Genomic DNA, 17168 nt, shown 5'->3' with positions numbered 1-17168 from the left:
AAGCCCCTGCTTGGCAGAGAAAAACACTGGATAACCAAGCACACATAGTGGAGTGTAATGAGCATCATAATTGGAGAAATGCAAGGATGTTCCAGGGATATTACAAGGAGAAGTCGGGGCAGGGAACAGCATATGCCAAGGCCCTGAGCCAGGAAGGAACATGACACATTTGAAGAACAGAGAGAGGTTCAATATTACTGGAAAATCAGGTGTAAGTTGAATAGAAATGAAATGACAAAGTGGGAAGGAGTAAATCATGTTTAATCTAGTAAGTCAAAGATTTGGGCTTTATCCTAAGAACAAAGAGAAGCTAAATATCTAGGCAGAAACATGCCATAGCAAGCATGGTGTTTTAGTACTTATTATAGATAACGGATTAGCAAAACTCAGTACTATAGCCAGGAAAACCATTTAAGGCTGTCAATGAATGCAGATGATTTGAGCAGAGGAGTAAGGAGTAGATAACTTTAAAACACATTTACATGCTAGAATCTACAAGGTTCAGTGATAGTTAGATGGAATAAGAGTAGTCAAGACTAAGCCCAGATTTCTGATTTGTTTAACTTGTAGAGCTGTGCTACTATAGCAAGGAGGATCTGAAGAGGGGCAGCTATGAGGTTGGAAAGGAGAGTTTTGTATTTGTTCAATGTTAAGTGTGCATTAGTTAAGGCTGTTTTGACTGTAAGTTGAACAATAAAATTAACGGCTTTATCATAAAGACACAGAATCCCCATGTGGGAAGCCAAGAAACTAGGTTACGTACTTAATCAGATAGAAAGGATCTGGTCACGTTTTGCAACATGATGAGTTGTATGTGTAGAGGTGTGTATGTGTGTGTGTCTGCGTGTATGTGTACATGCATGTATGGGTGTAATGGCCATGGAACTTTTTTGGAAATTCAAATATGGATTTCATATTAACAAATATTAAAAGATTATTGTTAATATTGTCAATATTGTTAATATGATATTTTAAATTGTATCAATATTGTTTTTAATAAGAGAATTTGGTTTTTAATTTTTATTTTGGAATCATTTTAGATTTACAGAAAAGTTGGAAAGATAGTACAGAGTTTCCACATACTCTGTACTCAGGTTTCCCTGGTTATTAGCATCTGACATTACTATAGTCTATTTGTCACAATGAATGAGCCCAGATTCATAAACTATTATTAATTCAAGTTTATAGTTATTCAGATTTTGTTAGTTTTTCCCTGATGTACTTCAACTCTTTCAGGATCTGATCCCAGATCCCACACTACATTTAGTTGTCATGTCTCCTTAGCCGCCTCAAGTCTCACAGTTTCTCAGGGTTTTTTTTTTTTTATTTTTTATGATCTGGACCTTTATGGGGAGTATCTATCAAGCATTTTGTAGGATGTCTTACAATTTGTTTTTCTTCTGATGTTTTTCTCATGCTTAGACTGATGTTATGGATTTTGAGGTGAGAACCACAATAGAAAATGCCATTTTATTACACCCTGCTAGCCACAGGACTTAGCAAGTGTTAAACTTGATCATGTGGCTGAGGTGGTGTTTTCATCTTTCTCTCTGTAAAATTACTCTTTCCCCCCTTCAATATTGTACTCCCTGGAAGGAAGTCACAACCTACAGCCCACACTTAATGGGTAGGGATTTAGGTTCCACCTCCTGGAGAGGACATCATCTACATAAATTATTTGATTCCTCTCCCAGGAGAATTGTCCATTTTTCCCATTTATTTATTTATTATATATAATTTATTCAGTCATTTATTTATATCAGTATGGGCTCGTGATATTTATTTACACTTCATGTCGTAATACAAAACTGTTATTTATTTTGTTCTTCACATTATCCCAGCTTTGGCCATCGGGAGCTCTTTCTGTTGGCTTCTGAATTCTTTTGACAAGACCCCTTCAATGTGGTTTGAATTTTGTTTTGTCTGTTTGAGCATATTCTGGTACTACAAGAAGCCTTAGGTTCATTGTTTATATTTCTTGCCCTTATCCAAGCTTATCTGGCATATTCATAATGATTTTTTTATTTTATTTTATTTTAGTTTTATTTTTTGAGAGAGTCTTGCTCTGTTGCCCAGGCTGGAGCACAGTGGCATGATCTCGGCTCACTGCAACCTCTGCCTCCTGGGTTCAGGCGATTCTGTCACCTCAGCCTCCGGAGTAGCTGAAATTACAGGTGCACACCACCATGCCTGTCTAATTTTTTTATTTTTAGTAGAGATGGGGTTTCACCATGTTGGCCAGGCTGGTCTTGAACTCCTGGCCTCGAGTGATCTGCCCGCCTCGGCCTCCCAAAGTGCTGGGGTTACAAGCATGAGCCACTGCACCCGGCCATAATGAGATTTTTAACATCAGTCTTGATTAAGTCTTAAGACAGTAGTTGTGAGAAGACCCCACCAGTGTATGCACAATAGGTGGTAGAAAGCTGGTGAAAGTCCCCTTAGCTGAGTACCATTCTTCAGCCAAGACAAAGTCTGAGACAGTGAGAAAAGAGTTGGATATTAAAGAGAATCGTTGAACAAAATAGTTACATGTTACTTCCAAAGGGGAGGAGATGGAGAGTTGCTTTTTATTTTAATCATCTCAAGCCATAGGAAACAGATCTCAATGGGACTGTTTAGAAAACTGAAATGTATCTGATTTATGACTGAGAAACCTAACAAGTGAGAACTTGAAAAACTGGCTGCTCTAATGGTGGACAGAAGAAACTCACTGGGAAGGGTTTGGACTTCCACAGTACGTTTGGGCAAGGTGCCTGTCAGTATTCTCCATGAGCCCAGTTAAAACCTAAGGCTTAAAAATCAAGTGCCTAATGATAAATACCTAAGGACATTCATCTAATGTCTTTTATAACAGTGGAAATTGAAAACATCTTAATTTTCAAGCCTTTTCCCTCTTACGTATATTATCTATTTTCTATAATAAGCATTCGTTACTTTTGAAAGTAATATTTCACATGTTTTTATTTAATTTTTAACGTCTGAATAAATACCCTTCTGAGCAACAGACCAAGCAGGCCTTTGAGTTCCTCTGAAAGTTGTACATCTTTGCTGCAGACTCTATAAACAAAAGCCTGCATGCCAGACCTCTGGGAAAGCAACACGCTCAAGATGACATTCGCCAGGCACCGGCTCAGAACAAATGAGGTTGTTGTAAGTCAGCCTGAAAAGCTGTTGGTGGAACTCCATAAACTGGAAAATTTAGAATGGTATCCCCTAAACCCAAGCTTTACTCTTTTCTGTTTTCTAACCCATTGAGGGGTTGCTTATTCCCAAGCACATGCTGTATGCCGAATGGGAGTCCTTAGAAAAATTGAAACTCCTCTCTACCTATTTGCTTCTGGTTGGAGCTAGAGACAACTGTCTACATGCCTGTGAAAGCAACAAATCTTATTTACTAAATCAAAACCTGTACCGGTATATCATCATCATGGGTGTGTCCAGTATCTCGCTTCTGTATCAGAGGAAGCTTTTTAGGATGAACCAGTTGTTGACCCTCTACTCCAAGGATGAACTTTTCTACAAGGAAACATAAGGGGAAGAATCCGTCTGACAAACATAAGGGGAAGAATCCGTCTGACATTAACATACGTCTACAGCGGCTGAAAAACAGAATTGTTCTAATACAGTTCATTTGCCCCCAGTTAGCAGCCATGGACAGCAACACTGAAATGTTATTCCCACTTTACTGGCAAGGAAATTGACACTGATATTTACAAATCAGGAGAATATAAGGAGACTTGGAAAGGAGCCAAAGAAATCAGTGTCCCTCCATTTCCTCCATATTTTCGCCATGTTCTGCAGCTGTAATTTTACTTATTTATTTATTTTTTTTTATTTTTTTTATTTTTTTGAGACAGAGTCTCGCTGTCACCCAGGCTGGAGTGCAGTGGCGTGATCTCGGCTCACTGCAACCTCCGCCTGCCCGGTTCAAGCGATTCTTCCACCTCAGCCTCCAAAGTAGCTGGGATTACAAGTGCACACCACCATGCCTGGCTAATTTTTGTATTTTTAGTAGAGACGGGGTTTCACCATGTTGGCCAGGCTAGTCTCAAACTCCTGACCTCAGGTGATCCACCCACTTCAGCCTCCCAAAGTGTGGGATTATAGGCGTGAGCCACCATGTCCGGCCTGCAGTTGTCATTTTATTATTTTCATGCCAACCTCTGGATTTTGTCTGCTGTCAAAACCTGCACTGTTGGCCTGTTTGAATGTAAATTACTGAATTTGGTCTTCCAGGGAAGTATGTATTTAAAGTCTTACCTTTCATAGTTAACTATAAGGCCTGTTAAAGAATTTTGGGTAGCCCTGAATCAGTGCTAACCATAAATCTTCTACTCATGTCCTATCACCTTGATAGTCATCTGTGAGGTGAGCCCTGCTTAATTAAGGTGTGGTACTTAAAGAACAATAAAGAGAAGAGGGCATGGGCTTTTTGGAATATGCTCTGATTTGAATCAAGGCTTTACCAATTTATCGTGTGGCCAGCAGTATCATATTTAATTTCTCTGATCCGTAAATAGTCTCATTTTCCTTATCTGTAAAGTAGAGATATTAATTTCAAATTTTAAACACTTTAACATACAAAGCAGCTAATGGCCAGCACAGTGCCTGCCATGCTGCAGGTGTGCAGTACTTGTCCACTCCTTTCTCCTCCTCACTGTGGGTCAGAGTGTTCAAGAGTGATATGGCATTACACAGATGCATGGACTCTCATGATTAGCTATAATCTAGTCGAAGCTCTCAGAAAAATCATCAATGTTTAATGTTTTTATCACTTACAATTTAAAGTTTGTGACTAAAGAGACACAACCTCATAGCATAATAAGAAAGTCCTGATAAAAAGAGCAAGACATACCTTTAACCTGAGTAATGAGTAAAATCATCAAGAATATACACCCGGTAAGCATTCTGAGTGATTCTGGTAGAGGAGACCACAAGTGCTTGAGAAAAGGAGTTCACCTTTCTTCTTCCTCGCTTCCACTGCAGTGATGAAGCACCTCACAGATAGGTGGGCAGTTTTGATCCAGAACAAGGAAGTGTTCCTTGAGGGAGTTACACAACTTGCTAGGTGCTTGAGGCTAAAACCTGGAGGTTGAACATCATGTTCTAATTAAAGACAACTACCGAGGTGGTGGTGGTGAAGGTTGGCTGGACATAGATTCCTACCTCATGTCTAATATAAATTTGATTCCAGATATCTGAAAACTTCAAAAGTGGAAAAAAATCAAGAATGTCTTAGGAAAAAAATGTTGAAAAATATTTATATATGCTTTGGTTGAAGACGGTTAAATTCTTTCTATTCAGAGTATGCCATATAAAAACTAAAAGGAATATTTGTTAAATGAGAAATACTGAAAATTTATATGGCATAAATCACATATTAAAATTAAAATATCCAAACTACAGAAATGTATGCAATAAGTAGAAGGTGAGAATAAGTGTCCATATAATATAGAACCCTTTCAAATCAACAGAAAAAAGAATACTAATGAAAAAATGTGCAAAGGGCCCGGACAATTCTATCTGTATGTCTGTGTTCTCTTGTTATGTTAGTAGAGTTATCCCATGGCCAATAGAATCCTTTTATCTTCATTTGGGATTCTATTTCTCGCCTGCATCTATATCTCTCTAATATTTCCACAAACTGAACCAATCCATGTCAATTGGAAGCTTCCTTTTGATATTTAGACCCTCTGCTCCAAGGATGACCTTTTCTACAAGGAAACATAAGGGGAAAAATACATCTGACATTAACATTCATCCATTGTGATTGAAAAACAGAATTGTTCTCATACAGTTCCCTTGCTCCCAGTTAGCAGCCATGTATAGCAACATTATAAAATATAATCCCCACTTTGCAGGTGGGGAAATTGACACTGATATTTACAAATTGGGAAAATATAAGCAGACTTGGAAAGGAGGCAAAGAAATCAGAGTCCCTTGGCTTAAAATGGGGGTACCATTTTAAGTCAAGTCAAAAGTCTCTCCTTTTTGAAAAATTCTCTCTATTCTATATCTCATATACCCTTACTATCACTTTTTTTCCCATTTCCTTTACAGCTAAATTTTTTACACAGTATTATCTGGACTTCTTGCAATTTTCTTACCTCCAACTTATCCTACCACATCCCAGTTCTAGCATCTGCCTTTATTATTCTACTGAAATGGCCAATATCTCCAGTGATTTTACCATTTCTATATCCAAGAGATATTTTGTGTCCTCATCTTATTTGCCCTCTTAACAATTTTTAGCACTGTTGACCACATCCTTCCCTTTTAAATATACTATTTAGCTCCCTTGCCACAATAGCCTTCTTAACTTCTTCCTGGTTCAGTGGCAACTTGTAGGCATATCCTCTTCGATGTAGCATTTAAATTTTTGAGTTCCTTGAGGTATTTATTCAATATCCTCTTTTCCTCCAGTTATGCTTGTTCCAAAGCCATCTCATCTTCAGTTATGGTTTAATTATTGTTATGCTAGCCTCACATTTTATATTTCTAGCCATTTGGGCAACAGATCTTTACAGCGAAGTTTCTACTTGATGTCTTCATTGGGAAGGATCAAAGTCCTTGTAAAATCAATATGTACAAGACTTAAAATACATTTCCCCCCAATTTGTCCTCTGTATTGGCCAGCAGTGCCTCATACTTTTAGCATTGCAATTCTGAAAGTCAGTATCATCATTGACATCCCTTATAATCATTCCACCACTAAGTTTTTTTTTTGCCTCCATTCTAGTCCAAGACATTCTTTGGTTACATTGCAACAAGTGTGATTATTTATTTATTTTTTATTTCTGAGATGCAGTGTCGCTCTGTCACCTAGGCTGGATTGCAGTGGTGCAATCTCGGCTCACTGCAACCTCTGCCCCCTGGGTTTAAGCAATTCTCCTGTCTCAGCTTTCTGAGTAGCTGAGACTACAAGTGTGTGCCACCATGCTGAGCTAATTTTTGTATTTTTAGTAAAGATAGGGTTTCACCATGTTGGCCAGGCTGGTCTCAAACTCCTGACCTCAAGTGATCCACCTGCCTCAGCCTCCCAAAATGCTGGGATTACAGGTGTGAGTCACTATGCATGGCCACAAGTGTGGTATTTTTAATAGGTAAACCTGGCCATGTCATGTTCCTGTTAAAAAAAAAAAAAATGCTTTAATAGTTTTTCACTGGTGTCAGACAAAAGACTCACTTGACTTAAATTGCCTGACACTTATTAACTCTGTGGCTTTGGTTAAGGTATGAAACGTTTCTATACTTCTGTTTTCTCATCTATAAAATGGGCATAATAATATAAATCTGATAGCGGTGATATGAAGATTAAATGAATCCGTACTCACAAGCCATCTTTCCTTCCCTAGTTAATTCACTCCGCACTTCTCTTAATTATTGTATACCCTTTTTTCTTTCCCTAAATCTCTAAATCTCCTCTTCATCACTCTCATCTGACCATCTTGCTTTTCTGTCTCACTGGCAAAAACTAAACCATCATAGGAACTCTCACTTTCTCTCATTATCACATCTACCTTACAATGTGTGCCCATATAGACTCGTTCTTTCCTGTTTTTATGCATGCACTGTTCATGCTTCTAGTGTCTATTCTCCATTAATATGCAGGATTCTATTCCTTCCTGTCCCCTCAATGTCATCACTCCAGCAATTGTTCCCCATCTCTACTATCATCTCTCTCTCTCTCTCTATATATATATATATATATATATACATATGATCATTTTTTTCTTCTTTTACATCACTCTCCTTTCAAACAGCTACCACCCATTCTTGGATTCTAACAGTAAAATTTCTAAAAAAATAAAAAGTCTACAGTTTGTTTCCAGTTCCTTTCTCCTTATCTGTTCTTGAGATTAGTCCTGTTAGACTTTTTACCCTTTGCTCAACAAGGCGACGTTCAAATGATCTGTACCTTGCTTAATTCAGTGGTCAATTTTCAATCCACACTCACTTGATCCTTTAGCAGCATCGGACATAGTGGATTATTTTCATTTTTTGAAAGGAATTGAGTCCCTGGTGCACCATGGATTTCCTCCGTGCTTATTCACTGCATCTTCTTAGTCTCCTTTGTTGGTCCTCTTTCTCTCCCCAGTGTGTAAACGCTATAGATTCCCATGGCTTCATTTTTGAGACTTTCCTCTTCTCTGTATACTCATGAGGTGGTTCCCATTCGATCTTTTGATCTTCAATATTATCTATAATATGATGGCTGCCAAATTTATTTATCTAACCTGATCTTTTCTGAATTTCAGACTCATAGAAGCAACTCTCTTTTCAACATCTTCACTTGAAAGACTAATGGATTTCTCAAGCACAAGTACAAAGCCGGATTCTTGCTCTCCGCCTCCAAACCTGGTGTTTCCACAGTCTTTCCCATCTCAGGATATTGCAACTCCATTCTTTCAGTTACTCAGGAGTCATCCTTGATTCGTCTCTTTTCTTCACACTTTGCATCCCATCCTTTAGCAAATCCAGTTGCCACTATCCTGAAAAGGCATCAAGGCTCTGACCATATCTCACCACATTTACTGCTATTTTGCTGATTCTTAGATAATTTAGACATTATCATCTCTAGCTTAGTTTATTGAAGCTAAACTCTTAATTAGTCTTAACTGTTTTTCTTTTGGTCCCTCACAATGTATTATCCACCCATCACCTACAATGGTCTTATTAACACGCATCACTTTATGTGATTCCTCCTGTCCAAACTTTTCAATAACTTCCATTTTCAGAGTATTAGGCAAAGTTCTGATAGCCTCCAGGATCTACATGATGTAGCCTGATGTTCTCTGGCTTCATATCTTACTACTCTCCCCCTCCCTACCCTGAGCCTATTGCCAAGTGTCCTTGGCATCTATTGAGCATGCCAAGCACATTCTGCTTCAAGGGTCTTTGCTCGGTGTTCCTTCTTCCTGGAATGTAACCCTCTCAGTCACACATCGATGCTTTTCTCTCCTTTCAGGTCTCTATTAAAACACATCATTCTGTGAATCTTCTGTAAGCACCCTATGCAAAATAGACCTGCCCATTCCCACCCTGGCACCTCTAAGCCCTTTTGTGCCTTGTATTAGTCACCATCTAAAATGCTATACATTTACTTGTTTGTTTACTTATTTTTCGTAGGCTGACTCCTCTCCTTAAAATGTAGCTCTGTGAGGATAAAAATGTGTCTGCTTTGTTTACCACCGTATCTTTATTGCCTAGAACAGTAGATTGGCAATAGATTTTTGTTGAATGTATAATATAATATATTTGCAAACTTGGAAAGATACCTGGTACATAGCAAACACTCAATAAAAGTAAACTATGGGCCTTTTCCTCTTGGAAGTCCCCTCTCTCTCACTAGAGAGAGAGAGCTGTATTCCTTTCTCTTTCTCTTGCCTTTGAAACCTCTGCTTCAAAAAAAAAAGAGTGTAAAGTATGATTATTTTAGCTTCTAATGATGAGGAGGTTGTAGAATACTGTAAATAAAAGTACACACTAAGAACCACACCATCTGGGTTCAATTTCTAGCACTTACACTTCCTACCTATAAACCTTGGACAATATCTGATCTCTCTGTGCTTCAGTTTCTTCGTTTCCCAAAATGAGAATAGCAACATTATCTAACTTGTAGCAATTGTGAGGATTCAATGAAGTGATTTATGTAAATCGCTGAAAAGCAATGCCTCCCATATGTCAATAGATAGATAATTGTTGATTTTCTAAGAGCTATATAAATGTCGATTTTTGGTATAATTACTTTTATTGATCCAATTGTATCTGCTACTATTTTTTCTCTCTTCTGCTCTCCGAGCTCCAGGTTTTCTGGCTTTCCCTCTTTACTCCAATATACAATGCTTCCTCCCATTAAAGGACCTCTAGACATATTTACCTCTTTACCTGTAGTCCTGTCCTCTCCTCCTTGTGGTCAAATTAATTTCTCCTTTTTCAGTTCTCAGTTCAAGGGTCACTATGTCAAGAAAGTCTTCCCCAACGCTTAAGTCTAGGCCACATTTCTTTGTGAAACAAGGTTCTTTTACTTCCGAAAATTTATATTGGTGTGTCCTACACTTATTACTCTAAATATCTGAATATTTGTCTCCTCCAGAAAACCAAAGCTCCATAAAGTAAAAAGTGCAGTTACTTCGCTTGCTCTAGTACCACAAACCTAACAAGGTCTTGCTTATAGACATTGCATTCAACATAAATTTGTTAAATGAATTACAAATTAATTTGCAAAATAATTATTTTCAGATTAGATCCTTACATATTTTATTTCCAGAAATTTTGAACCTGTCCTTGAAACAGCTTTAACCCAAATTATCATCTTTACTGGTAGAATTTCTAATACTCTTTCGGGTCAACAGAAGAGATAGTTGAAGGCCAATGGGCCTGAGTGTATCTGACCCTTCACCAAACATTCATTCACGCATCAAGTGGAAATTGTCAGCTTTATTCACAGTGACAATTGAAAAGAACATTTTATGTTGGGTGACGGGAAATAGGTTGAACTTTCCTCTATTACAGTCAAGATTGTGGAAAATGAAATAAACCAACTGTAAAAATACTAATCATGGAATCTGAGTTATTTATAGTGTCATATTAAAAGATAAGACTTTAAGGCATTTGTCTGATGTCTTTCAGCAACTTATGGTCAAGCCAACTTTCTAGTGAATCTGAAACATTACATACGGCATTATGTATGGTTACCCCAGGTGAAACAACCAAGAACGTTAGGGAAATTCACAGAAAAGTTTTTGTAATGTATTCAAACAACATAATAAGTGGAAAGCAGAGATGAAAAGAAAATTTCTGCCTAGCTCTGTGTTATTTTTATTGTACACTGAGGCCTCTCTTTTCTTTATGTGGGAGAGGAGAAGCTTTATTCCTCTCACAATCACTCTATGATCAATTTTTTCCAATTTGAGGAATATGAGCCCTCAATTCTAATCTCTACCAGGTCATTGGTATGGGATAGGAAAAAAAAATGAAGATTTTATTACTAGCCCATAATGGATTCTCATCTCAGATCACAGCTTTCTATATTTAAATTAATGATATTATTAAAGTATACAAAGCATTTTTTAAAAAACAATGAACCCTGAAGCATTTCAATATCAAAGGAACTCTGTGGAGTCCAAATGCCAAACAAAAGCAGATTTTAGAGAAGATTAAACAAGTATGAGAATGCGCTGTTCTCTTCTTATTTCTCTGCTGCAAATTAGTGAAGCAACCTCTCACAGCAGGTGCCCCGATTGAGTCCCATCTAGGTTTCCTTGAGTTTTGAGGTCATAGATTCTTGCATTCATTCCTTATTGCCACTGGCATCAGCTCTTTACAAAACAGTCAACCAGGAGTACTTGTCTTGGAGGCCTCACAGCTTTGCACACAGCTTGCCTTTTTCTCCTTTTGATTGCTCTCACAACCCACATACTCCTTCAGGCTTGCCCTCCTAAGTCTCCTTCTCTCTCTAGTTCCCTCATTCCCACTCCCACTCCCAGCTAGCAACTTGGAGAGCAATCTCATCAACCTTCCTAACGACTTAAAAGAGTGAATTCACAATAATGGAGGCCTGGGAAGAATGGCAGTTGATAAAGAATATATTCTGAGTTGGAAATGGAAAGGTGCCTACTTTGTGGACCCAAAATGCTTACCCTTATGCCACCTTTGTAAAAGAAACATGAAGAAAAGCTGCAATACATTCAAGTGAATGGAGAGACTGAAGAGAATGAATAAAAGTATCTTACTTAAATTATAATTGTAATGGCAAAAAAAGGTTCATATAGAATTACTGGAATAAAAATCAGCATTTTCTATCTGACTTTACAATAAATATCATCATAAAGTACTCCAAAGACACATTATTCCAGGAGAATTTGTAATTTTCTTCACAGATTCAGAAGCTCTTTTCAGCTCAGTAATTATGTTTAAGTATTCTGAAAAGAATACCAAATTCTAAATCAGAAGCCCTGTGTTCTTCTCTAGTTCAGTGAACTTCAGCAAGTCACTTATTTCTGGGGGCCCCTGCACCTTATTTATAAATTGGAATAGTTATGTCCGATCCCCTAGATTGTTTTAACAACAAAATGCTATGTTTCTATCACTATATTGTTCAAATGTTTCCATCTCTTTACTGATCTTTTTCTTCTCTTAGACCTTCTTCATTTTAAGTGTAGATTTTAACTTATCATAATAATAAAAAATTGGGATCATTTTATCACTATCTTATTTTCCATTTCCAACCACAAATTTATCAATTTATATATAGTAAATGTCAAATAATAAATGCAACAAGAGTCAAAAAATTTAACTCACTCTGCTGCCCAAATGGTCAAGGTTATTCCTAGGGAGTGGCAGGCCCAGAGTGAACAGAGTGTATAACAATTTCACCTCTTAATTGTGGTAATCCTATTATTTAGCTAGTGACATTGAACAAACTCTTTGATATTTCCATTAATGATCTTGTTTAAGGTACACAGTGATCCTAGCATTCTATACAGGATCACTGTGTACCTTAAACAAGATAATTAATGAATAGTGCACAACACGTGTATAACTCTCAATTTTGTGAAAGTGTTGATGTTTTTCTTACTTTCAATCTGACTGTTTCATAACAGCTTTAAGAATTTCACTAAGTTCAGTAAGGTCAAAATGGTTTAAATAACACAGGCTTAAAGCCAAGTGGTGACAGGGTATAAAAGGCAGTATAATTAGATTTTTTTCCCTGTTGAATAACTGGGCCCAAGGTGATGGCATTCATGCTTTTATTCATAAGTTTCAGCTTCTTCCAAAACTGAGTCACAGCTTCGCCTCACTCCTCAATCCTCCAATGGCTCTTCCTTCATCTCTAATAGGTAATGACCTTGCTTCTAATTTACTGAAAAAAAGAGACAATCAGAAAATCATTTCTACCAACCCCCACTACCACATCTACCCACCCGTCTGTGCTCAGATCCTCTGTCTTACAGTTACTGAGAATGAATGGGCCATGCTTCTATTAAAGGCTGATACATCCACTTCTGCACTAGACTCTCACTCTTCTTCCCTATAAAAGGACATCATGGCAGTATGAAAGGAAAATCTTGGGGCCCCAAAATACGAATCTAAGGGAAAAGTCAAACTGGGAACTGCTCAGGACAAACCTGCCTTCCATTCTATTCAAAGTCATCTGCTCATTGAGATAGATGCATATTCTGATTGCCTCCTTTGAAAAGGCTTATCAGAAATGCAAAGAATGCAAACATTTTTCTCTTACCTACCTGTGATCTGGAAGTCCCCTCCCTGCTTCGAGTTGTCCCCGCCTTTCTGGATGGAACCAATATACTTCTTACATATATTTATTGAAGTCTTACGTCTCCCTAAAATGTATAAAACCAAGCTGTGCCCCAACCACCTTGGGCACATGTCTGCAGGACCTTCTGAGGCTGTATCATGGGTGCGTGCCCTTAACTTTGGCAAATAAACCTCCTGAAATGATCGAGACTTGTCTCATCATTTTTCTCAATTGACAGCCGCAACTCACCCCCTCTTGCATCCTTTTCCATCTCTGTCCTGGAGCATTTCCACGAGCATATAAACAAGTTGCAATTTCCTTCATCTTTAAAAACTTACGGTAACTCTCTCGATCTCACATCTCCGTCCAGCTACCTACAGTTTTCTGATCTCTTTATAACAAAATCCCCTCCAAGAGTTATCTATAATCATTGTCACTAGTTCTTCTCATCATTCGCTTTTTAGGCCACCCCACAGGTTTTTGCCCTCATTGCTCTGCTGAAACTACTCATCAAAGTCACCAAGAATCCCCAGATTTTACATTCGATGGTCTGTTCTCAGCAGTCCTGACTTCATTTGACCTCTCATTCATGTTTGATTTGTTATTGATCATCTGCTGTTTGGACATACTTTCTTTATGTGACTTTCAGCTCAGGTTTTCTTTCTCGTTAGCTGCTCACTTTCTCCCCATGCTCCAGACACTTAAACATGGGAAGAGCCCCAAAGCTCATTCCTTTTGCTTATTCTCCTTTCTGTCTACACTTATTCTTTTGGAGAATCTCAATAAATTGCATGTCTTTCAAACTATAGCTGTGTGGTTGTCAAATGCATAGAACCCAGAAATATTTCCTTGACTTGATTTATCTATTTATCATCTTCATTTTGGTCTCTAGTAGGCATTTCAACTTTAATATACACAAAAACCAATGTCGTGATGTTCATCTCCCAAGTTCCTTCTCCATATGTCATTCTCACCTCAGTAAATGGCAATGCTGTCAATAAAGCTACTCAAGCCAAAGATACTGAAGGCACCATTGACACCTTGCTTCCTCTCACACCTCACACGTAATCTGTCAGGAAATCCTGTTGTCTCATCCTCCAGGATACACTCCGAATCTAACCATTTCTCGTCTGCACTGCCACCACTCAGCTAATCCATAATCATCTCTCAGTGGGATTTCTGCAACAGCCTCTTTATTGGCAGTGTCATCGCTTTTGTCCTTGCTTCTCTCCCATAATTCCTTTTAAAATGGACACAATACTATGTCATTCTTTGTTGAAAATCCTCCAATACCTTCCCACCCCACTGTGAGTAGGTGAGTAGAAGCTAAATTCCTTGCAATGATCTCCAAGTCCCCACTTGCTCTGGGGCCTTGTTGTTCATGGACCTTGTCCCTTACCCATCCCCTGCTCACCTTCTCTGCCCTTCTTGCTGTATGTAACATGCTGTGTTCTTGCTGTAAAATGCCAGCATGTTGTCATCCCAGGGCTCCTTCCTCCTGGCTCTATCCCTCACCTCTTTTAGTCCTTTCTTTAAATGTCGCCTTGGCAGTAAGACCTTCCCACTTTTCAGAAAATATCAGCACTTTCCACTTTATTTTAGATTTCACTCCCCCAACACACATGCATCTAAACATGCATTCCCCTCACCACTTGGTGTCTTATCATAGCAGTTCTTAGCACCTGCTCAATGAAGACTTTATTTGTGTATTTCTTCATCTATCCCTCTGTACTAGAATGCAACATAGAATTTCATCTGTTGCTCAGTGCTACACCCTTAATGTCTAGAATAGTCCCTCACATATAGTAGCCTCTCGATAAATGCTTTTAGTGTGAATTGACCATTTTAAGTATATTGTCCTTATATTACATTTTCTTGCATTTCTTATAATAGCTTACGTTTTCTTTCCAAGAACTGAGTGTTGTTAACAAATAACCAAGATTCCAGGTTCTTCTGGCTTTCTGAAGAGAATTTCCTACTCTCATGAATGCTCAAGTATTAGGAGACATAGGTTATCATGCCCAGTCACTGTTTGGAAAATGTTTTAAAATCATCAACTAAGAAAGAGTAGAGATGTTACTTCTGGCCAACGATCACTTGGTTGGTTGGCCTGCTCAGATCTTGGTGTTCCTGCTTCTTTTATTGGCATGCCTGTGTGAATTCTCCCATGCAGCTGTCTTTGCTTTCATCTTCCTACAGATTTTGCTGAAAGATAGTTTTCAAGGCTGACTGAACAGAACTCTGAGAGCACCTGCAAAGCCTTTTGCAGCTTAATCATATTTTTGATTCCATGTCACCTTTCTCCTCCAATTTGACAATATGATAAATCATCCTGCGGCATGAGGGGCTCCCTGCCCCATGCCCATCACTTTCCCCAAACCCACACATGTAATATCACATTCTTCAGGAAACCTCTGTTACCCCTCCCTGTCTCCTAACACTCTGCCTCCCTCTGCTCTACAGTCTCCCTGTTGGTGTGTGAGGGTCTTTGAGTGAGTCTTTGATCTTTTCTTTCCTTGTTGTTGTGGACTAGTTGTAGTGAGGTGTGAGGTATTCAGTTTGTTTGTTTAGACCTTAATAAAGCGATAAATCTTAATTTGCAAGTCCTCTGCCTATTCCTGCTTCTGAACATTTGCAATTCTAGGAATCATAGGTCACATTCTCATATTATTTTCTACAATATGTGTACGCTCTTTGAAGACAGAAACCACGGCTAACATTCACATGTCTTCCGCAGGGTCTGAAAACACCAGACCGTGCACATTGTTGGGACTCAGCAACTAGTGGTTTAAGAAGTTAATTGATTTATCATAACTTTATTGCCACACTCAGTTTATAGAATAGTTTATAAATATTATAGATTTGATGTGACTGAAAAACCATTACCACTGCATCCTCTATTTTCCTAAAAATATGTACTGCTCTGGGTCTCTACAGTTAGCCCAAGGCTGCTGAAAAGCTCCAGAGTTATCTGGAATCAAGAGCTATTCGTGAGCCATCGAATACCAGAGCCAAGGCCATAGTGATAGTTGTAACAACCTGAATATCCATAATTGTTTTGTTCTGTTTTGTTTTGTTGTCTTGAAAAGAGAAATGAATGTGATAGCATCTCTACAGTCTGCTCGTTCAAACTCTGTAAGATTGCTTTCACCCACAGTTGTTCCTTTGGGCACAGCTTGATCTCTGTGTGCCTGTACCAGCAGGTCTCCATTAATCATGGGTCAGAGGCTGAGTGTGGCCCTCAAATTTTTGCCAGAAGCTCCCTGCTGCTAAGACTGTCCCCTGGCAAGAGAAAGTAAAGGAGGGTATTCTGGCACCCAGAATGCCCTCCTTTGGTCAGAAAGCGTGCACTTGAGGCACGTTTGAATTTAACCCCTCTAGCTAATGATGAAATACAGCTGATATCCTGAGCATTCACTCTGTCAGTCTCAGTCATTTTAACAATATATGTTAGTTATTGTTTTAGCCATTTTACTAATGAGAAAACTGAGACTCAAGAGAAAAATTCACCTGCTCTAGGAAAACCAGCAAATGGGGGAGCTTTGTCCTAGCCCAAGTCTCTTAGACAATTAATTTACTGGGTTTCCACTATTCTAACTCTCACTTCTGTGCATCACAGAGAAACGCTTTATCAATGATAATCTTTAGAAAAACGTTTTTGCTTCTCAAGGTAACCACCACCTGCACAAGGTTTGAAATTAAGGAAACCAGTCTCCTCCATTTTCAAATTCTAACCGCAAATGATGCAAAGGTCAAGGGCATATTTGGAGCCTCTGCCTTGTTCTGTGCCTTGTTGGTGGTGCTGCTGACTGCTCATGCCATTGGTTGTCCTCAGATAGAAATCTAAGAATTTTTGAATTTTCTTTCATCAAATTTTCTTCCTTAAAAAAACCATGCTCATTTATCC

At 38.4% G+C, this 17168-nt stretch overlaps 1 protein-coding gene across 1 annotated transcript in view; it reads right to left on the bottom strand.

Moving 5' to 3' along the window:
* Window positions 1-4990, bottom strand: part of ADAM7 (ADAM metallopeptidase domain 7) — a 62172-nt gene extending 57182 nt beyond the window's left edge. Inside the window, exons 1-2 of the mRNA XM_055295721.2 lie at window positions 4856-4990; window positions 3413-3516 (exon numbers count right to left, since the gene is read on the bottom strand). Coding sequence (XP_055151696.1) covers window positions 3413-3516; window positions 4856-4907 — 156 coding nt within the window. The 5' untranslated portion in view covers window positions 4908-4990. The remainder of the gene's footprint in view (window positions 1-3412; window positions 3517-4855) is intronic.
* Window positions 4991-17168: the final 12178 nt, after the last annotated feature.

Source organism: Symphalangus syndactylus, chromosome 10 (genome assembly GCF_028878055.3).
Source record: "Symphalangus syndactylus isolate Jambi chromosome 10, NHGRI_mSymSyn1-v2.1_pri, whole genome shotgun sequence".
NCBI lineage: Eukaryota > Metazoa > Chordata > Mammalia > Primates > Hylobatidae > Symphalangus > Symphalangus syndactylus.
This window is presented reverse-complemented; position numbering and strand designations above follow the sequence as displayed.